Source organism: Ricinus communis, chromosome 7, assembly GCF_019578655.1.
Source record: "Ricinus communis isolate WT05 ecotype wild-type chromosome 7, ASM1957865v1, whole genome shotgun sequence".
NCBI lineage: Eukaryota > Viridiplantae > Streptophyta > Magnoliopsida > Malpighiales > Euphorbiaceae > Ricinus > Ricinus communis.
This window is the reverse complement of record NC_063262.1, coordinates 22662645-22685847: the sequence shown is the minus strand read 5'-3', so window position 1 is coordinate 22685847 and position 23203 is coordinate 22662645. Positions and strand designations below refer to the sequence as shown.

The 23203-nt window shown below is 32.7% G+C and overlaps 1 protein-coding gene across 1 annotated transcript; it reads right to left on the bottom strand.

Moving 5' to 3' along the window:
- Window positions 1-6002: 6002 nt before the first annotated feature.
- Window positions 6003-7747, bottom strand: LOC107262277 (exopolygalacturonase-like). The gene is made up of 4 exons (XM_015727113.2): window positions 7558-7747; window positions 7152-7454; window positions 6510-7025; window positions 6003-6385 (listed from the first exon to the last, which is right to left on the bottom strand). Exons 1-4 carry the CDS (start codon window positions 7687-7689, stop codon window positions 6155-6157), a joined length of 1182 nt encoding a protein of 393 aa, XP_015582599.2. The 5' UTR covers window positions 7690-7747; the 3' UTR covers window positions 6003-6154.
- Between the last annotated feature and the right edge of the window lie 15456 nt (window positions 7748-23203).

Here is a 23203-nt window from a genome sequence, read left to right as displayed (position 1 = left end):
GATCAAGTTCAGTTTCATGAAACAAAATTTAGCCTCTTTATGCAGACCTGTTGAAGGAGTTTGTATTAGAGAAATCAGCTCTACTTTGTTTCTCTTTCAGTTTTTCCATGAGATTGATATGAAGCGGGTTATCAATTCTGGACCATCGACATTCGAGCAACATCTTCTTTTGCTGAAACAACTGGAACAAGATGAACAACTGATGCATGTTCCTTTGTTTCATACTGCTCTTTGGGTCCATATTTATGATCTTCCGGAAGGATTCATGTCTTTAAGGGTGGCAGAACATATTTATTGAGGTAGACCCAAACAACTTTGATAGGATATGGCGTACTTACATGAGAATGAGGGTTAGGTTGGATATCCGACTACGATTGAAGCGGAAGATGAAAATAAAAAAGGTGGGAGGTACTTGGACTTTGGGTGAATTTCAAATATGAAAGACTCCCTATGTTTTGTTTTATTGTGGTATTATCGGCCATAGTGAAAGCTTCTACCCAAAAACTATTTCAGGATCCTGGTGAGACGATGGAAAAGCTTTATGGCCTTTAGCTGAGGGTTCCAACTCGTAGAAATCAACAAGAAGGAGAAAAGTGGTTGAGGTCAACTTCACCGATAAAGGTCAGTGATACGGTGGTGAGCAACTCTAATAATATGATTGTTGATCCAGTTTTAGAAAAACAAAAGTATCCTATAATCTTAGGACTTGCTATAAATCAAGAGAAGGTGATAAGGAAAGAAAGCACGCATCAAGCAGGGATTATAGGAGATAGAAGGGTTGTGCTGATGAATGGCTTAAATAATGGGATTGTGGTATCATATGTGCATGGAAAGAATATGGAAGAAGATTCGCATGGAAAAGATGGATTAGTAATTATTTGACATTAAAAGTATACGTATAATGAAGATGTGGTTTCTCATGAAAATGGGCTTGACTTGGAAATGGCCCATGATGATTCTGCAACTTCAAAAGACTTGGAGAAGGCGGGCTCTGGCTTCCAGGCATATCCAGAGCAATGAGCACCATATTCTGGAATTATCGTTGGCTGGGCAAGCCACGAGCAATCCAATTATTGCATGAACTTATCCAATCTAAAAGACCTTACTTTATTTTGCTTTCAGAAATTCTTTGTAATAGTTCTAAGCTAAAAATAATAAGTCTAGTTGGGTTATGATAGAGTGTTTGCAGTAGACTGTGTTGGCCATAGTAGGGTTCTTGCCCTATTATGGAGATTTCTAAATTTTATTTCTCTCCTTGGTTACTCCCGTGATTTTATTGATATAGAAATTACATTTGCTAATATGCCCTCTTGGCGTTTAATGGGGTTCTATGGAATGCCAAAACGCTTTAAACATAGGGAGTTGTGGAACATGCTTTGTTCTATTGCTTTTAAATCTTCTCTTCCTTAGTGTCGTGGAGGAGATTTTAATGATTTTTTATCTCCTCATGAGAAGAAAGGGAGAGTCCACCATCCTCAATGGTTGTTTGACGGTTTTCGTAGTGCTATTGATGATTATGGTTTGATATTGGTACGAAAGTGTATGAGTTTATTTGGGAAAGAGGTCGTGGCACGATTACTTGGGTTGAGGAAAGTCTTGATAGAGTATTGGGTAATAAGTCTTGGCTATTTTGTTTTCGAGAAGCTCTTCTTTAGAATCTTAAAGTGACTTCTTCTGATCATATGTTCTTATCCATAATAAAAACTCCGCTTTGAGAATGCTTGGCTTCTTAATGATCATTATAGGATTGTTGTGGAGGAATGGTGGAATAGATTTCATGGGCACTCGCTTCAATAAAAAAATTGAGACTTGTGGTCGGACGCTCCAAGTATGAGGTAATAAGATTTCTGCCAACTTTAAGAAAAGGCTTAATGCTTATAAGAATAAAATGGCCCTTCTTTGTAGCAGACATGACATGTCCTCTGTCAAAGAATTTCAGGAGTGTAAAAACTGATATCATGCTATTCTTTAGCAATGTGAAAGCTTCTGGAAGCAACGGTCAAAAACATTTTGGCTAAGAGAGGGGGATTGCAATTGTTGCTAATTCCATGCAGTGGCTTCTAAAAGAAAGAAAAAGAATAGCTTTGGTCGTTTAAAGGACAGTGATGGCCATTGGAGGGATAAAACAAATAGGATAAGTTCAGTGATCATGGATTATTTTACTGAGCTCTTTAGTGGTAGTGAGGACAAATCTGAAAACATTAGTGAGAAAATATCCAGGGTGGTCTCGCTTGAGCATAATGAGTTATAACTTGCTCTAATCTCATTTGAGAAGTAAAGGCTACCATCCAAGACATGCACCCAGAAAAATCTTGGGCTTTGACAGTATAAACCCTGCTTTCTTCCAACATTTTTGGAGCGTTATTGGCAAACATGTCTCTAAGAAAGTGATCAACATGCTCAATATTGTTTTCTTCCTAACGGGCTCAATGATACTATTGTGATCTTAATTCTAAAAAAGCAAAAGGTGGAGATTATGGGTGACCTACGCCCAATTTCTCTATGTAATATTTTTTTTTATAAAATCCTCTCTAAGCTCTTAGCAAATAGACTCAAGTTGATCTTACTACATATCATTTTAGAAATGCAAAGTGCGTTTATCCTGGGGCGGCTGATAACTGATAACATCATGATTGCGTTCGAAGTGATGCACTATTTATGGAGAAAGACTCAAGGGAAGGAAGGTATAGTAGCCCTAACAATCAACATAAGTAAAGCTTATGATCGAGTTGATTGGAAATTCTTAAAAGAGTATCATGATTTGTATGGGTTTTGCAAATAGATGGATCGAGTTGATGATGCTCTATGTTACTACTATTCAATACTTTATTATTCATGATCAAGATATGCTTGGCCCTATTGTTTCCCAAATATTATGCTAAGTTGACCTGTCATCACCATACTTATTCCTTCTTTGTGCTGAAGGTTTGTTGCCTACTATTCGGAAGAATGAATTGGCTGGGCTGTTACATGGTTGTTGAGTAGCAAGAAATGCTTGCAAACTATAACTAGTTATTTCTCAGAGCTAATGGAAGTGAAAGTGCAAAGATTGCTTCGATCCTTAGCTGTTATGAGAATTCAGCGGGACAAGCAATTAATTATAGCAAGTCTCATATTTATTTCAGTTCTAATACTAGTAACACTAACAAAAGAATTGTTTGCTCTCAGTTTTAGGTGGAAGCATCTAATGAATTTAGTAATTATTTGGGTTTAATCTCAGTGATTGGTGGTAATAAGAAAAGAATTTTTGGAGCAATAAAGGATAAAATTTAGAGGAAGATGCAAGGTTGGGGCAAATGTTTCTTATCTCGTGCGGGTAAGTAAATTCTTCTAAAAACTGTTGCTCAATCTTTTCTTAACTTTGCTATGGTTGTGTTTCTCATTCCTTTGGGATTGTGTAAAGATATTGAGAAAATGATGAATTCTTTTTGGTGGGGCACAAATAGTAGAGAGGGTTGAGGCATCCCATGGATGAGTTGGGAGAGTTTGTGTGAAAAGAAATCAAAAGGGGGATTAGGTTTTAGGCAAGTCCATGATTTTAATATTGCTTTCTTAGGGAAGCAAATCTGGCCAATGCTTAATGACCTTGAAGTTTTAATGTCTAGGATATATAAGGCTCGTTACTTCCAACATTGTTCGCTTTTAGAAGCTCAACTTGGGGGAATAATTCCTATTCAGCTCAAAATTTGTTAAAGATGGGTCGTAGGAGAAGGATTGGTGATGGAAAGAAGGTTCTATATGGAAGGAACCATAACTTCCTGATAATAATGATCCTTTCATTCGTAGTCAATGTATTAACGGACATGAGAATTTACAAGTAGTAGATCTTATTGTTCCTAACACCCGAAGCTAGAATAGGGATCTTATTCGATCTATTTTCAATGATAGGGATAGTTTTTGATTTTTAGCATTCCTTTGAGCCCTCAAAATAGTAAGGATAAATGGAGCTGGTTTTTTGACAAGAAGGGGTCATATATGGTTAAGAGTGTCCATAGAACGTTACGAAACAGGGGAGAACAAGTCAGCAATCATAGAGAATATCTTTTTTGGAACAAACATTGGCAGCTTCATATCCCTCCAAAGGTTAAGAATTTCCTTTGGAGAGCTGCTCGAAATTGAATTCCAGCTAGAGATAATCTACGAAAAAAGATGTTGAGGTTGGAGCTGAATGCCTGGTTTGTGCTAGAGAAGAAGAGAGTGAATTTCATATTTTAGTTGATTGTTAGTTTGCAAGAGACTTATGGTTCTCAAGCTCTATTGGTTTTTATAGAGGTAATGTGACATTAGTCAAAGAGTGGCTTTAGTTTGTTTTTATTATTTATCCGAAGGAAGGTGCTGCTTTAGCTGCTATGTTGTGTTGGAAATTTTGGACTCATTGAAATAGTGTGGTTTGGGAAAATTAGTTCAATGGGTCTGCCAATTTGATTCACCAGGGTCAGAGCTATTTAGAACAGCGGTGTATAGCTCAGAAGAGAAATGATGTTCACCAAAATGTGCCTGCACATCAGTCAAGCGGGATTTGGACTTGTCCAGTAGAAGGATGGCTCAAATGCAATATCGATGTTGTGGTGTTTGTTGCAAACAATAGATTGGGTTTTGGCTTCATTTTTAAAAATGATTCAGGTACCTTTCGAGCAGCAACAAATGGCTTGATTTCTGGCCCTCTAGATCCTCAAGTTGCTGAGGCATTAAGTCTTCGAGAAGATTTGTGTTGGGTAAAAGGTCTTGATTTGAATTATGTGGTCTCTGAGTCTGATTGTCTTACTCTTGTTAATGCTGTCAATAAGGTTGGTGTTAATAGCTCGCTATTTGGTTTACTTATAGGAGATTGTAGATCTTTTCTCAAAGAGATGAATCATGCACATATTGTGTTTGTGAAAAGGTTTGGGAATCGAGTTGCCCACTTGTTGGCTAGAGTGACCGATTCAGAAGTTGACCATGGTGAATGGTTTGATTAACCTCTGCTAGCTTTGAATTTGCTTTCTTAATGAATATTAATATTTTATTTTAAACAAATATATAAAAAATTAATAACTATATAACGCCACTAATTTATTATGCATTGACACAAATAAATTACTAGTATGTATATATATATATATAATGCCAAGTTTTTCATGAGGCTCACTTGGCAATATTTTATAGGTATGTAAAATTTCAATAAAAAAATATATGACTTTAATGTGATTATATAATAATATTTTATAACATTAAATACTATCAAATAAATGATAATATTAAATACATTCTAAAATTAAATACTAATCAAATAAATAATAAATAATAGATATAAAGAAAGTCAAGTTTTTCCATAAAGCTGCATTTGGCAACATTTTATAAAATCACATCATGTAGAATTTCAATAAAAAATATATGTGGTTTTCATATGGTTATATAATAATTTATTATAACATTAAACACTAATTAAATAGAATGATAATATCAAATACATTCTAATATTAAATACTAATCAAATAAAATGATATAATTAAGTGTTTATTAAAATAAAGATGGATAAATATAATTTAAGAAATTAGTAATTATATAATGCCACAAATTTAATATATGTATTTATTATTTTTTAATTATTTTTTATGATCATTAAATTTTAAAATTATTAAAATAAAATGGTAATGTTAAGTAAAATATAGCTAAATAAGAAAAAGAAGAAAATGTTATGGTAAGCTCTTTTTTTATTCTTGATTTGATTCATTTAACATTGACTAACAATTTGTGTTGACAAAAGACATCTTAAGTGCTAACGGAATGCAAACTCAAGAAATGTAAGTGTTTCATTTTCAAAATATAATTTTCAATATTATTAATTTTAACAGACTTGGACAATAAGAAATGAACTAAGCTAAAGATTAACTGAAAAACCTACATGAAAAAAAGTTTGAATAAGTGTGTTGAAAGATCTAAAAGCAATTTTAAATATCCTATATTATAAAACAAACATAACAAATTACCACCACAGATTCCTAGATTAGAAAGTAAAGAAATTGAGCATTTAAAAAGAATATATTATTCATCAATAATAAATTTAATTGTATTCACCACTCATCCTCAAACAAAATATTGTTCTCAGTTGAATATATTAACTATAAGAAAATGATATTCACATTATTACATTTCAAATTCCGCAGACTTGATTTTAAGCTTCGCATCCAGCTACGTTAAATGTTCCTGCAATTTTTGGCTTCACATTACTGCATTCAGATGTTGCAGGGCCATCACCACCCGTATATTTAAGATCAACATCTTCAAGCTCTACACTCTCACATGGGAGGCCACTACTACAAACAAGTTGAACAGCCAGAGGAGTTGCAGAAGTTCCTGTTATACGCTTGAAGCTAACATTACTAACCTTTACCTTCGATGCTGCCTGTAGATTTAAAAATTTAGAAAACAGAAAAGTTAGTGATATATAAAAAATGTATAAGAACTCTTTATAATATAATCTAATACTAATATTCTTTTTGTAAATTATTTTCATTGTAAATACGTACTTTATGGTTGCACTGATTATATGGACAATACATCTGATCTATAAGGATGGGATTCTTCACATTGTCCATTGTAATATCTTCAAAATGTAAATCAGTTGCAGTACCGCTTTGCATTCCAGGCCAAGATTTAATCCTCAAACCATTATCAGTATTTGAGAGGATGCAATGTTCAACAAAAATTCCAGACACAGGCTCTTCATTAGGATACCTCCCTAAACTTCCAATGCTAATGCCATGGCCTGGTCCACATTTTACATTTGTGATATGTACTTGTTGGCTACCATCACCGATTGAGATGCAATCATCACCGGTACCGATTTTTGTATCAATAATGTTAACACCTTTTGATCGTCCAATGTGAATTCCATCTGTATTTAGGCTAGTTGCAGGTGCAGTAACTGTGAAACTTTTAAAGGTAATGTCATTGCATCCCAAGATGTTGACATGAAAATTCTTACTGTTGAGAGAAGTTATATCATGAATTAAGGCTTTGTTGAGATAATTGAATCTCAAATTCTAGTAAGAGTTTCAAAAAAAGGAAAAGTGAATTTTGTTAGAAGCATTATCAAGAACATAAACAATTACTTATTCTAAAATAAAAGAATAGATTGTAATATAACTAAATATTAAAAATGAGCTTACATAAGCCATTGCATCGCATTTTGCATCTTTTGCACAATCGTTTTGCCCCCATGCAGCTTGCCCTTGACCATCAAAAGTTCCGCCACCAGACATTGTAAACTGATCAACATGTTCGAAACTAACCCATGTGTCTCCTTTTAAAGTTGTCGGGGCTTTTATTATTCCTTCAACTACAAGTTCTACTGTTCCTTGGCAAGGGCCTGCCATTATTACTGGACCACCTAGCAAATATGTCCCTTTCGGAATTATAACTTTACTTGCACCTTTTGCTGCACATGCTTGTTTCCAAGCATCCATTAAAGCCTAAAACAAAAAAATAAAAAAAATAAATTTAGTTAAATATGCAACCATATATATTAACATCGATTACTATATTATTAAAAATATATCAAACGCATATTCATACTGTAATAATATCTGTCTTCTCATCTGCTTTGGCACCAAGTGTTGTTATATCAACGTCAACTGATTTTGCTTTAGGAATACACATCGACAATAAAAACATAAATATTATCGAGAAAATTATTTTCGAATTCATGTTTTTGTTTGTTTTGATCAAACTATTTTACTTATGAATGGATTTGTACTTTTTAATGATGCTTCTTTTTGGTGAAATATATGATGCTTTTAAAGGATAAATGGTTAACTAATTTAATCAAAAACATATCTAAGACTTTGCAACTTTTTTCGAGCTAACTAGTTATTTGATTTTTGACTTTCCTATATTAGAGTTGTATGCTTAAAAGGCATTCCGAAATTAAATCATAACCAATCATTGCTTCAAATAAAATTTTAGATTTATATGATTTATAATTAGAACTTTTTTATAATTAATTATTTCCAAAAATTAGTATACGGAGAACAAATAGTAAGAAAGAGAGAGTATAAAGATAAAAGTCAATAGAAGTAGTGCTCTATTTTGAGAAACTTTTATCAACAAATTAAATTTTTAGATGAATAAATCTAAATTGATATATAAGCTATGGTACAAGTAATTTGAGTAAATGTGTCATAGAAAACACTAATATTTAACTAGATATCCAAATGCCAATTATTTTATTCTCAATTATTTAAATTAAAAGTTTAAGAGAAAAATTAGAATAAATAAACCTATAAAATATCTTTATCGGTAATACTATAGTTAGCTACATCACTACAATAATTTATCATATTTGAAATTAATTTTTATATATGTCACATATTTAAAATATGTGCATAAGTAACTTTGATCTATAGCCATAAATGTCCAATTATGGGGTACGAGTTCATAATAACATTCAAATACAGCAACATGACACATCAACAATAATATTTTTTAAGAAATTATGACATAATATGTAGATGTAGACATTTTTCGAGCATATGTTCATATATATTAAAAAATGTGTAACACAAAGGAGAAGAAAATTAGAAAGATTAACAATAGTTGAGGTCTTGGAGTTTAATTGTCTAACCATTAGATGACCATGAATAAAAAGAAGTGATTTATAATGACTAAAAATTAGCAACGAAAAAATTATGCGCTAAATTCAATAAAAATAGCGAGAATTACAAAAAGTGCGACAATGAAAAAATTCAGAATTCCACTGCTAATCCATTGTTAAAGTTAAGAAAAATAAGTGGAAAATGAAAAAATATGAAAAACTAAATATTTGAAAACCAGTCGCTAAAATTGGATAAAAAAGAGTGAAAATAGAAAAGTGTGAAAAATAAAACATTTAAAAATCCGTTGCAAATCCGTCGATAAATCTGTCGCTTAACTAGTAGCTACATCCGTTGCTAAAATTGGCTAACAATCAAGTAGTCATATTTTAGCTACGGATTTTAAATTTGTTGGTAGAAACCATCATAAATTTGTCGCTAAATTTGGCGCCAAAAATATAGCGCCAAATTTAACATCAATATAGCCGCTGCTAAATGTTGTCGTTAGTCTGTCGCTAAATTATCGTTAAAGCTCAAATGTTTTTCTTTTGCTTTTCCCATCACTATATTGTCGTTATTCCATTGGCATTTAGCGACGGATGCTATCTGTTACTAGAATCCATCATTAAATGCAGAATTTCTTATAGTGATAGCACAATCAGACTCGCTAAGCTAAAACTTTTCAAATCTAAAGACTCTTTTCCTAATTCGATAGACAACTTTAACCACCTACACCAAAATTGGCGAATGATCGGAGGACACAACAGGCAAACTAATACACTTTGCTTCTGGAAAACTACAAAGCCATCCAATATCACCAAAGGCGAATCAAGCTTCTCTTCAATTCCGTCTGCACCATTGATTCCCCTGGACCAAGTAAATTGATACCCAACAAAATCAACTTCAAACAGTGTAGCGTTTAAGATGGCCCTATTAAAACCCCCCAATAACCACTTAGGATGAGGTTAACCCCCTAATTTCTCCGCTGCAGATTTGATGTCTTTGAAATCCCCAACAATTAACCAATCATCCAAAGAACCGAGCTTAAAGAACAAAGTAATTCGTCTACTTCTTTTTGGCATGCCATAGAAGCCACTAACTCACTATGAACCAAACTCTTTGACATTCACAATGGTCATGTGAGTTTGGATAATTAAGAATTCCGATCAAGTCAGATTCAGAAATATTGGGTTGCTTAGAATTTCAAATCGAATTTCAAATTAATTATCAGATTCTGATTAAAATTTTATATTAATTTATCTGATTTTAATTTTTAATCTCATAATTTTATTCAGTAAAATTCTGTAAATTTAACAGTTTTTAAATGAAATGAAATCTATGAATTATACAACGTATTAATTATTAAATAACGGATTAATTCATATATTTAATTTATATTAACATATGACTTTTCTTAACTTGACATTTACTAAAATTATAAATATACTTAACTATCAATATATATTCAATTTTCATCTCTTTTAGCTGTGGACATGAATTATTATATATTATAAATGTATATTATTGTATAAATAGACAAGAAACAACCTATTTAATTAATTCATATTTCAGTTTTTTAGTGGTTGTAGTTGTTTTAACGACCAATTTTACTCCCTTATAATGATTACATTCCATATTAATTAATTAAGTTATTATATTTTTTATTTACTAGCTAGTTTTCTTTCAAATTATATGTCAAATTAGGAAGTCATTTGATTGAGATTTTTTATTCGTAAGAATTAGGGGGATCTTGAGTTTAAATTTTTTTGTCAACACTCACAAATAGAAGTTCCTCGATAACAAGCCTTAGGGGTTTTTTATTGATGATAGTGACGATATGGATATATCACCGTGACTTTAATACGAGACTGGATCGTGGGAATTTATCGTCTCATTATATTAAAATGTAGGATGCATAATTCAAATTGTACTTTTCATTTAATCTATAGTTTTATGATTATTGGTTATTTCTATAAAAAGAAAATATGCAGAAATCCTTTGTTTCCAGTGTTTATAGATACATAGTAACTAACATAAAAGAGCCATTACATTGTTGTGATAATTTAATCCATTGCTGAACATAGTTATATAAAAGGACAATCATTCACTTAGCCCGTTAATAATGAAAGTAAAATATTTATCCGATATTAATTATCAACAATAGTTAAAGAGCATTTAGAAATGGTCTTAGGGTTCATATAATGGTCAGGATCGAAGTAGCAATATATATTTTCATGGTTTTATTGTATGTTTATTGTTGGTATATTTGTAATTTTATAGAGTTTTTATTTGATTTAGTTACTGAATTGCTAATTGTGTGTTTTCAAGGTATATTAGCAATTCCAAGTAAATATGAAGCTTTTCGAAGTACAAACCGACTCTTGGATCGATTTGGAAGAGTATTGGATGTTGGAGTAATGACTTTAGTCACCAAATATTATATATTTATATGATTTATAAAATTCATACTACTCCACAACACTCTTTAGCAAACTTATTATGCTTTTGATTTTTTTACGTTAGTTTTGTATGCTAAAAATGCATTCTTAAAGTTAAGGATAAATTTTAAAAAACTACCATGAGGTTTGATGCTTTACGCTTAAGGGACAAATATATTTTTCATTTCAAACGAGCACCTTGTGTTTTCTTTTCATTTGCACTCTTTAAGTAAACATCATGTTTTTCTCATATTTTATTGTTTAAATATTAAAATAAAAATAAATTATTGATAAAATAAATATTTTTTTTAAGTAATTTATCATCTAACTAAACATTTTTTGATCATAATAAATTATTAGTACATATAATTGTTTTAAGTTTAATTAGATTTGAAAGATGATATTTTTAAATAAAAATTTAATATATTTATGAAACCTAGGGTAAAACGCATAACATGTACTATAACTATGCCTAATTTATCTATTTAGTAGTGCAACTCATAAATCAAAATTAATAGTACTTCTCCTCTCCATTGATGAATCAGGCGACAGTACATGCACACTTTCGGCTATTATATATGTTTTTTGGTTGTTTGCACTGATGCGGCGACCAAATTTCTCACCAAATAAAATGTTACCTTGCCTAATATATCAAAAATATTATTTTATTATTTTATAAAAGAATAAAAATAGGATTCAAATATATTTTATAAAAATTATAAGGACTTAATAAGATATCTGAAAACTAAAGTCACTGAAAGTGTGTGATACGTGTGATCATTGGAAAACAAATGAGCAAATTTAAGCATTTAAAAGGCAAAAAAGGTGATTGTTTAAATGTTTAACCGATAAAAAGAAAAGTTGATGTGATAAAGATATTTTTTATATTAAAGGAGTATGACATGTTCTATTTTTATAATATTTTTTAAATATATATTTATGTGTTAATTTTTGAGTAAATTGCACTAATAGCACTTTAACTATTCCAAATGTATGAAGTTGGTACCATAAATCTATAATCACAACTAATAGTATCGAACCTCCATATTAATGAAACATGTGACAATACGGCAGCAGAATTTCTGAACGGATTACATGTCTTTGATGGCATGTCTAGAAGACATCCTAATAAGCATACAAATTCCCGTAAATTCCAAATTCCCCTTATCCCTCTCAATTTCAACCTTATTTGTCATGACCCGATTTGCCATGAATGCCGATGCCAAGCTCCCTTTCCTCTTCTTCTTCTTTTTCTTCTTCTTCTTCTTCTTCTTCTTCTTCTTTCCTTATCGAAAATTAGTCCCTCAACTTTTTCTTAATAACCATTTAGTCCCTCAACTTTTTAATTACTAACAACTTCACCTTACAAAATTTCTATTTAACCCTCCAACTTCTCTTTAACTTTTCAATTAAGCCCCTAACTACTTGATTTGGGCCAAATCACAATTATTAAAAATAGAGAATTACTTATTTACCCTTGATTTTAAAAGTAAAATTACTAAAATGCTCTTATCGATATATTTAATTACAAAAATACCAACCATGCAAATTTTCATTAAAATCCCATATTAGTAAAATTATACTTTTAGTCCTTATTTCATAATTAATTGTCAAATTAATCCTAACACTTAATTAACTTAAATAATCACCTTGCTAACTATTTTTCAATTAAAATCAACATCATTTGCTAATTAAAAATTGCCATTCCCCAAATAAATTCTTTTATAAAAATATTATTTACTAATTCTTTCATAACTTTTAAATATAGAATTTAATTCATATATTCATATGGGGAGAAAATTAAGTGACCAAGAACTTAATTTATTTCCTGAGAAATTTATTTAATTAATTTCTTTGAAAATCAAACTAATCAGATATAGAAAAATAAGTCCTTTATTTTTATCTAGCATTGAAATTCTATTTTAAATCATCCCAAATAAATTAGTTAAAAATAAAATAATATTAATTTAATAAATAAAAACTCGTGATTAATTATTACTAATATTATTATTATTAAAAGAGAATTCCGGGTATTACATTCTTCCCCCCTTAATAAAAATTCGTCCTCGAATTTTAAAATAAAAGGCTCACACTAAGACTGAAACTAATGAGAGTAGGAACCTCTCATCTCCATCTCGGCTTCTCGGATACTTTCCTCGACAGAATAATTCAACCTCAAGACCTTGACCATTGGTAAAATCTAGAGCAAAGCTGGCGAACCTGAGAATCCACGATTATGACTAACTATCCTTCGTAAGTCAAATCTTTGCTTACTTCCACATAACGAGGTTGCAATACGAGCAAAGGATCGAAAATATACTTCCTCAACACGAATTTACGAAATATCAGATTGACCTACGAGATATTTGGCGGCAAGCCCAACTTGTATGCCACTTCACTAATCCTACCGATAATCCCAAGGGTCCCATACAATAGGAGCTAACTTACCTTTCTTACCAAACCACATCACTTCTTGCATATGAGACGCATTACGAATACATACTCTCTAATACAAATCGCCACGCACTCCCACTTCGGGTTCACATAACTCTTCTGCCTTCTGAGATCTGTTTTTAGCTCCTCTCTGGGCGTTAGTCTTATTGGAGTGAGAGAGATAAAAGGCTAAGACTGTTAGTATTGAGAGTTAGGGTTCTACTAAGGTACTCGTCCCGTAGTATGTAAAATTTATTTTATAAAAGCATGGCATGACACGTGTTTTTGCATGACTTAATATTTTATTTTAATTAAATGAATATTTTATTGAAGTATTTGTGTTCATTTTTGGATATATGATTTTAACTCACCCTCGAGACTAACAGTCTCAATTTAATTATTTTTCAAGTATTTGTTAGTTTTTCGCAGTTCTTTCCTTTAGCGGCCCGACTTCTTCATCTTCAGGTTAATGTAACTTATTTTTGGTATGTTTGATTTTTAAAATTCTAGAATCTCCGGAGTAGAAATTTCAGACTTATCATTTTATAATTTTATATAAATTCAGGTCTTACCTATTTATGCTGGCAGACCAAATTTAAAATGTAGTATCTAATGGCTAAAGGTTAATTGTGGAATAGTGCTAGAATCCGGATTGCAATTTGATTGAGTTAGTGAATGGTCAAGCTTACTATGGAATTTGGTGGCCTTAAGCCTACCCATTCCCTAGTGCCCGATCACAGGCTTACAGATCTGTTCGTAATAGAAATTTGGATGTTTGGTATTTTTGTAAATAAATGTGTCGGCCAGGAGTATATATGTAATTATGTATTTTTAATAATTATAATTTGGCCCAAATTAAATAGTTAGTGGCTTAATTGAAAGGCTAAAAGAAGTTTAGGAGTTAATTGGAATTTTTGCAGGGCGAAATTGTAAGTAATTCAAAAAGTCGAGGGACCAAGTTGTAAGGAAGGAAAGTTTGGGGGCCTAATGTCGATATTGGAAGAAAAGAAAGCAGAAAAGGAAGAGAGAAGATAGGGGAGAGAGAGAGAGAGAGAGAGAGAGAGAGAAAAGCATGGTGTCCTTCCGCGGCGGCCAGTGGCGACAGCGGCATCAGCGAAATCGCCAAGAGTGGCGGTGGCTGTTCAGCCATTTCGCACCTTCCTACCGATCTCGGTGGCGATCGGCTCCCCTCGGAAAGATCTACCTTTTGGCGGTGGTGGCGTCGGTTTTGGTAGCCAGAGGAAGGAGTTCCTGCGAAGTAGGTGGCAGCCGCATTTTCTGGCTTTTCCGATGAGCTCCGACGGAGGATGGACGATCGGAGGACGTATCCCTACTCTCCTCAGCTCAAGCTTCACAATGGCACCGATTTCATGGCGATCGGACTCCGTTTGCAAATCGACGGCCGAGATCGTTCGCAAATATCCCAGGATGATCGGAGGTCAGATCGGAAAATTAGAAGCGGGGATCGTCATTAGCGCGTCGTTTCGAGTCCGATAGTGAGTTCGAAACGTCGATCGAACTCCGGCGGCTGGAGGGAAGTCGATCGAGCGATTGAGCGTTTCGGTAATTTTCTCTGGCCCGTTAATTTTTAGAAATTCTCTGATTTAATTTATGCTTATTATTTTGTGTTGAATATTTGATATTTGTGAGTCAAAAATAATTGTCTATCGGTTTGCCTGCCTCGTATTTTGTGCTGTATGGCGGAGTCGGAAAAATAGTGAAGTCTGGGGACCCGATTCCCGTTGTTTGAAGTGTTGGATATTTGAAGTGTTTTTCTGGTAGGTCTTGGACCCGTTTTTACAGGGGGTAAATGTGCATGTTGTAGGGGAAGTTCTGCCGGATTTTTGGTAGAATTCTCCCGAATCGGGATTCTTAGACAGTCAGTCCTAGGAGTCTAGACCTAGGATTAATGATCGATTGTTTCAGCATTTTGATAAATTATTTTCCGTGATTAGATGATATGTCTGTTCGGCTCGCTCCAACCGAGGCACCGGAGCAGAGCTAGTAGGTCGCCAAATCTGTAAGTTAAAGTCACTTAATCGTTGCACTATTGCTAAGTCTGAATTAAATATGCTATTTTAGAAAATTTATGCTTAATATGATTATTAGTATCGCAATATAAATAATTTCACTTGATATTTAATTATTGAAAATAATATAAATATTATTATTAGTAGCGTTATAATAATACAGATATTATTATTTTTTAACACGAATTGCACATTGTCTTACCCTAAATTCTTAATCTTTATTTCAATATGTGTTGAATGATTTCATTAGACAATGATATTTATTAAATGTGATGATTGCGATTTGGAAATGTAGCTTTCGTAGAACATGCCACCTGATGGGTTACATCAGGACCGCGTGCGTACCGGTAATGATCATGGATAGGTAATAAGATTATTATGAGTTTTGCCCTGGTCGAGCATGGCTCTCTGGGCTGATTTGAGTAAATTGCTGGAGGTAAGGTCCCTGGTCGAGCATTGCTCTCTGGGCGCCAGTCTTATTAGAATAAGAGAGCTGAAAGGCTTAAGCAGATAGTGAATATTAAGTGACCGGACTGGAGTTAAGGACCCTGGTCGAGCTTCACTTTCTGGGCGCCAGTCCTATTGGAATGAGATGCCGGAGTAAAGGTCCCTGGTCGAGCATTGCTCTCTGGGCGCCGGCTTATTTGGAAATTTAAGTGACCAGATTGGAGGTAAGGTCCTTGATCAAGCATTGCTCTCTGGGTGCCAGTCTTATTGGATTAAGAGAGCCAAAAGGCTACTAGAATTTGGGGTTAGAGTTCTACTGAGCCACTCATCCCGTAAAAGTAAAAATATATATATATTTATTTATTATTTATTAATTATGGTATGATTATAGTATGATTGGTATTTATGTGCATGGTTTGATATACTGATTCGAATAATCTATATTTTCTGTGAAGAATATAATAGTCCCTAGATTAATTGATTTTAACTCACTCTCGAGACTGACAGTCTCCATTTACTGTGTTTCATATTCATGACTGTTAGTCTTCTCGCGACTCTTACTTAGTAACCCGACTTCTTCATCATTGGGTGATGTTTGATTTGGTATGTCAAATTGTAAAAATCTTAGATTCTCCGTAGTAGTAATAGTAGAGGTATCAGTGGTAATTTTTCTAAGTTTCGGGTCTCGCCTAACTTTTCTGGCAGACCGAAGTAATTATGTAAAATATAACTATTAAGATAATTTGTGGCTTTAATAATATTAAATTGAGATGAGATTTATTTAAGTCAGTGAGTGTCAGGCTTACTAAGGGATTCGGTGGCCTTACGCCTACCCATTCCCTAGTGCCGGTCACGGGCCCACAAATGAAGTCGTGACAAGAAGATTACACGCCAAGATCAATACTTATTAGGATTCTTTGTTGAAGTAGGATTCCTTGTGCTACATGGGTTCTCATAAGGTCGTGACATAATTTATCCCCATATAACCATTAATTCTCTACTTTCTACACTTTACACTCAACTATGATCTTCATCTTCTTTGTTATTCTCCATCATCTAGTCAAGCACGAAATGGTAGAACTAGGGGCAATGTACCCTGACGATTCAAGCTACAGATACTGAAGACACATTACTTCAATAGGATTCAACAAAAAACAAATAGAATGGGTTCAACTTGAATCTTTTTGATGACTTGAGAGATGAAATAAATAATGTCTTAGTTCAAGCTCGTGAAGCTTTTGCAAAGTATGAGTTCAAGTTAGAGTAGCTTAAAGAGTGCAAATTGAGAATTGAAGAACTGGATGAGGAAATCGAGGGGTAGAGGTTTCAGGTTTAGTATCTTGAGGCAGAGTACGAGTATTTCAAGGAGGCATATGAAATATTATATTTAAAAATAAAGATAGAAAAGAAGGGTTTTTTAGTAAAACTGAAAACTAAGATTGCAATAGTGGTTGGATTCTTTCAAGCTTATTTGTTGGGCAATAGTGGTTGGATTCTTTCAAGCTTGTTTGTTGGGTGTGGCAGTAAAGTGCTGGGGAATTTGAAGTTGTATGGGTTGTATGTGATTATGAAGTAGCATTATGAGCTACTTATTTTGTACTTTAAATGACGCTCGTCTTTTTTTTATGTGTTTATACTGGAAAGTAGTTGTAAAGGTTGTGTTAAAGCCTGTAGGTCTTGTTATGGGATTATGCTTTTAATGATTTTGATGTTTGCTATCTTCCATTGTAGCCATGAACCTTTTCATTAATATATTAACCATATTATGGGTATGACTTGTAGTATTATAAAAGATATAAATCAATTGCGCAAGTAATATTAAAAAGCCAAAAAAAAATAACAACAGAATCTGCCATTTGTATAAACAATAACTTCTTAATAATAAAAGCATGAATTCATATGCCTTAATTGTATTAGAATAGCAAAAAGTGAGCAAATTTTTTAACCAAGTTGCTCAATAACATATAAAAAAAGGACCATTTAGGTCCATAAAATATGGTCCACCAACATATATCCAAACTAGGTTTTTCTATCTAATACCACTATTATGGTATAAAGGCAGCCATAGTTTTTTCTTTAACGCTGGTTCTTCCATTCTTTTCTTTTCCTTATCTCTAGTACGATCTTGGGGCCTTGGAGACACTATCCTTCTTATCTTTCTTTCTCTATAGTAAAGAGTCATTAATTATAGTTGTTTTCTCCTTAGTTTTGTTCTATCCTTGACTTCCAACAGCCTGACTTAGTTTTGATGACTTCTTCACTTGTTTTGTTTGAGATCTAGGAACTTCAAAAGGCTTTGATGATATTTTAGTATTCTCTTTATGTAGTCTGCCAGGTCCATCATTCTTCTCCTTTGGAAGTCTCTTTACTTGATTTTCAAATAGTTGGAGGTCACCAAGTAATTCATATATGGATCTAGACCTCTATGAATCCAGTGTAGTAATAGGAGTTATATCACTGTCCATCCAATAGTTAAACACCTCATCAACAGCAACCATGTTGCTTGGAAAATCTATTACAGAGGTTAGTTTTTACATCTATGGAAAATAAAGTTGTTTCTTTAAACACAACCATAAGCACAGTATTACATATAAATGTTTTAAGAAATTAAAAGGCATTATAGACTTGTGAACTAGGGATAATAGATTCTAGTCCTTCGGAGGTTTGTCCTATTGGACCATCATGTACCTGTGAGAGTTGGTCTTTGTCATTAATTTCAGCATTGTGCTATGATTTAACATGTTCATATCTATCAACATAATCATGTACTTCAACATTCCTATAAAAACCTTCATTTGGTACTCCTTCCCAAAAAACATCATTTGGTATAGGTTCATTACCAGCATTATAACTTGATTCAGGATGTGCAACACTCTTCTCCTTAACCTATGCCTATTTATATATAAATTACCAGCATCAAAACAACTCAAATTTAACTAATACACATAATATTTATACTTCCAAGCAACTTATTCCTTGTCTTTTTAACATGTTGAGTCTTATCCTTATGGAAAGTCTTGTTATGCTCTATGTTTTAACATATAGAACAATACATGACAAATCCTTTCTTTCGAACTTTTCCATTCTTGACCAGGGCCCCAATCACCTCTTTTTTAAGTCTCCTCTTTAGGGTTGGTCTTCCTATTTTAGGCTTTACACGATGCATAGGTAACGGGGCATGACAGGTAGGCAGTGGCTTTAGGCTAGTTGTCATTTGATGTTGTGGGATTGATTATGTGACTGTATATGCTTAGTAATATTGTCACCTTATAGCAATCATCCAAAAAAAATTTCTGGACTATCATTATGGTAGTAAATTGCACTCGCAACATGTGCACAAGGGATTCTAATTAAATCCCATCTTCTACAAGTGCATTTCCTCTCTTTCTTATCCACTACATATTGCCCACAAGGTCTAACAATTTGATATTTATCCCCTTGACCATTCAATAGTATATCTACTACTTTCTTCCTTAGACTTATCAAGTTTGGTATAGATCTTAGGACAATATATAGTAGCTGCCCTCAACATTGATCTTTCTTTTTATCAATTTTTTTCATTAGCTTTGTCCTTATAATTTCATTCATCATAATTATAAGTTGTGTCCTAGCTTATAGTATAAAGGTATTGAAACACTCACACAGGTTATTCAATAACATAGCGCACTTAGGAGTAGTGATCTAGTCCAATAATGGTGAGCTATGTTACTTAAATAGTCATGAGCACCCCTAGACTAATTTTTAATTGATTATATGAACTTTTCAGACATAGCGTAACTAGATTGTGCAGCTGTAAAAACTAGTGCTTTCATACATAAATTATGAAACCTCCTCCTAAAATTAGTGAAGAAGTGCTTGATATAAAACATGTGCTCTGCATTAGAACATAATTCTTCAATTGCAGGAATCAACCACTAAAATAGAAAATAGTTGTTATTATTACATAACTTAAGAACAATAAAGGAAACAACTCAAAGGCAGTGTTGCATACCTTTTGTTTGTCTGACATGAAGGCCTAATGTTTGTTGTGCTCAACTCCTATATTCTTTGCCAGTAATTCCAAATGTTGCTTCTTATTTTCTTTATTTTCTTTTTGAAACAAAGCCCAAGCAAATAAATAGATTCAATCATTGACATATCCAACTGTTGTTAATAATTGCCCACTAAAATTCCTTTTAACCAAGTCTCATCAATGGAAATTAAAAGTCTGCATTTCTTAAAACCTTCTCTAAAAGCAGCCAGACAAACATATATTGCCATGAAAACCCCCACATCCAAGTCAAAATAATGGTTAACCCTGGCTTGCTTTTTAAGAATTTAAGCTTTTAGTCATGAAACCTTGACAATTGATCCTTCTTCTCACCATCTATAAACCTCGCTGCTCTTTTCCTAGCTCTCCAAGCCAAAAGTCTAGATACATCTACAGTAAAATCCCTCTTTATAGCTGCAATAAAACCCTCTATCTTCCAAGTAGGGTCTGCCCTGAAACTATCCAAATAGTACTCAGCTACAAACTTTGCATTGACATGTCTGTTATAGTTTTGTCTCCTACAAGTATGGTTGAAGTTGGCACTCTTAATTTTCACAACATTCTTATCAATTATGGTGAGGCATGTCCTTATGTAATAACCACAACCTTTCTTGCATTTAGCCTTACATTTTGTTTTAGTATTAGGTCCAAGTATAACTTGATCTCTATTTTTTATGGCTGAGTAATTTGAAGATTCTTTGAACTGCCTAAATGAACTAAACCGCATGCCTACTTTGTATTTAGGATTGTATATATCATTTTTCTCACTAAATTTTTTTTACCTAGGCTTCTTTGAACCTGTATCACTTTCATCATTACTTGATGAGTAAGATCTCAGCTCATAAGAAGGAGTATAGACAGTCTCATTTGAATTATCTCATGAATATAATATACACCTTTGCCATTGCCACCTCCAACAGACTATTCCTTTCTATATCTTTATCCACAAACTGTTCAATAGCTCATAATCTTTGTCATCAAACTCTCTCAAATCATAATTTGAGTCTACAAAGTCATATTCATCTCTTTATCACTATTCTCACCCGTGTTATACCCTTCATCATCTAAAGTTTCATCAACTATAGTTTCTATATTTTCTATCTCACATTCATTATATCTAACTAAATTATTATCACCAAGTTCTACTTCATAAATAGTCTTGTTTCTATAATAAATGTGAATCACTTTTGAGGCATCAGCAAATAATGACATTTCAAAATTATTTGGAAAGACCAAAAAGAGTCAATTTATGATGCATGTAGTAATTTATCCTAACATCTATAGTATGCTACTGAGTTGAAAAATAATCAACATCCGCTGACAAACAAAGAGAATTCATAGTCAAAACATAAAAATTAAACAACACAACTCTAATTTCATCTTATTATTAATGAAAAGACACCGAGGAAGAAGGTTGAAACTTAAAAATAGCATATAATTTTAATTTTCGATACACAACAAAACAATGCATGTCACCTAAATTGTGCAAACATAACAATATAACACATATTATTTTAAATGTGCTAAAACAACAACGAAGAAGCCTAAATTACTAAAACTAAACAAAGAATGTCAAGAACCAGTTCAAGTACTTATTGTATGTGGGTTGTGTGTAATTGTACACATGTCTTTGAGTTGAATTTTAAATAAATAGTTAGTATTAATTAAGAACTTATTTTAGTTGCACCTTTATTCTAGTATTCTATTTACTTTGGTATATTTAGAAATCTGTATTTGATTTTAATAAGTTTTTTACTTTTTTGTAGGAAATATTAGAAAGGAATCCTAAACGATAATGAACAGCTATGTTATGGCTAAACTCGGGCGTGCTTATGCCTATGTTGAACACTGGAAGAAGAATCAGGAAGCATGACTTCGCATATTTTCGTGCTAGAAGCCATGTCTACCTTTGGATGCTGAAGAGTATGACACACAGGCATCACACGGGCGTGGTTCAGACTATGCCTACTTCTGCCCGAATCGAAGAAATTGTGAAAGTTCAACATGGAATAATACATGAGTGTGAGCTGAGGCAGGCCGTAAGGTGAAGGACGTGATATGACCGTGTTTCAAGCCGTGTCGAATAAAAGAGAGTTTCTTTCACATGAAACTTGAAAATTTTAGGCAAAATAGGATTTTTTTAGTCTTGAATATAAAAGGGGGACAAAATAGCTATTTTAAACTAACCATCATAGACATAAAGCTTTTGAAGACTCATTCAAGGAGATTAAGAAGATTTGTGTAAAGATTCAAGAGTTTGAGTTAACTATTTCATTTTCTTCTTTGATTTCCTTAATGATGTTTATCTGTATTGCTGCAGTTATGCGCAGCTAAACTCCTCTTATGGTTTGGATTTGTGTATCTAGTCTATTACTTGTTTGGATCTTTATTTCCTTTCAATCAGTTAATTTTCAGTCAATTTTATAAGTTACTTCTAATTGTTCTTACATTTGATTTTAGGCTTAATTAAATACATGTATTTGGATAAATTAGAGACAGTGAAAGTTGCATGATTTATCAGCTCATAGACTTGTAAAACACAGGAGCCTCGATCCTGAAAGTAGACGAATCCTTCGGGGAGTAATAAATTGCTAAAGAACTTAATAAACCCTAGTTAATTAACATGACCATGAAAAATAGGTTATAATTGACTTTGGTATTCTTAGATAAGTTTGAAGGAGACTCTAAGTAATTTGAGTAATTTACTCTTGACTAAAGTTAATAATTTGAATTGTGAAAAGATCTTGTAATCTGAATAATAGCTAGTGAAACACATCCAGGCTCTAATTTTAATTATTAGGTTTTTAAAAGAAATTATTATTAGATTCAAGTTCTCTTTTGTTATTAGTTGTTTATTCAATTACAATTGTTCGATTTTGTTAGATTGTAGAAATACAAATAGGACTGGTACTTGGTATCAACATTTTTGTGGGAATGATACTCATAATCACTTTTTACTACTTGTTGTGATCCGTGCACTTGCAGAATTTGCCTAATAAGCTTTTGGCATTGTTATTAGAGAAATCTGCAATACCAAAATTAGCATACTTTTTATTTTCTCTAGACTAACATCTTTAATTTTATTTTATTTAATTAATTTTACTTCTTCTTTTTAGGTACTTGACTCTTATTTATGCAAATAAGTTCGAAACATCTTGAACTAGAGAAAGTAAATCTAAAAATTAAAAAGACTTGCAAAAAAAACTAAAATGAGAAAAGAAAAGAGATAGAAGAATGGCTGAACCAGTAGGA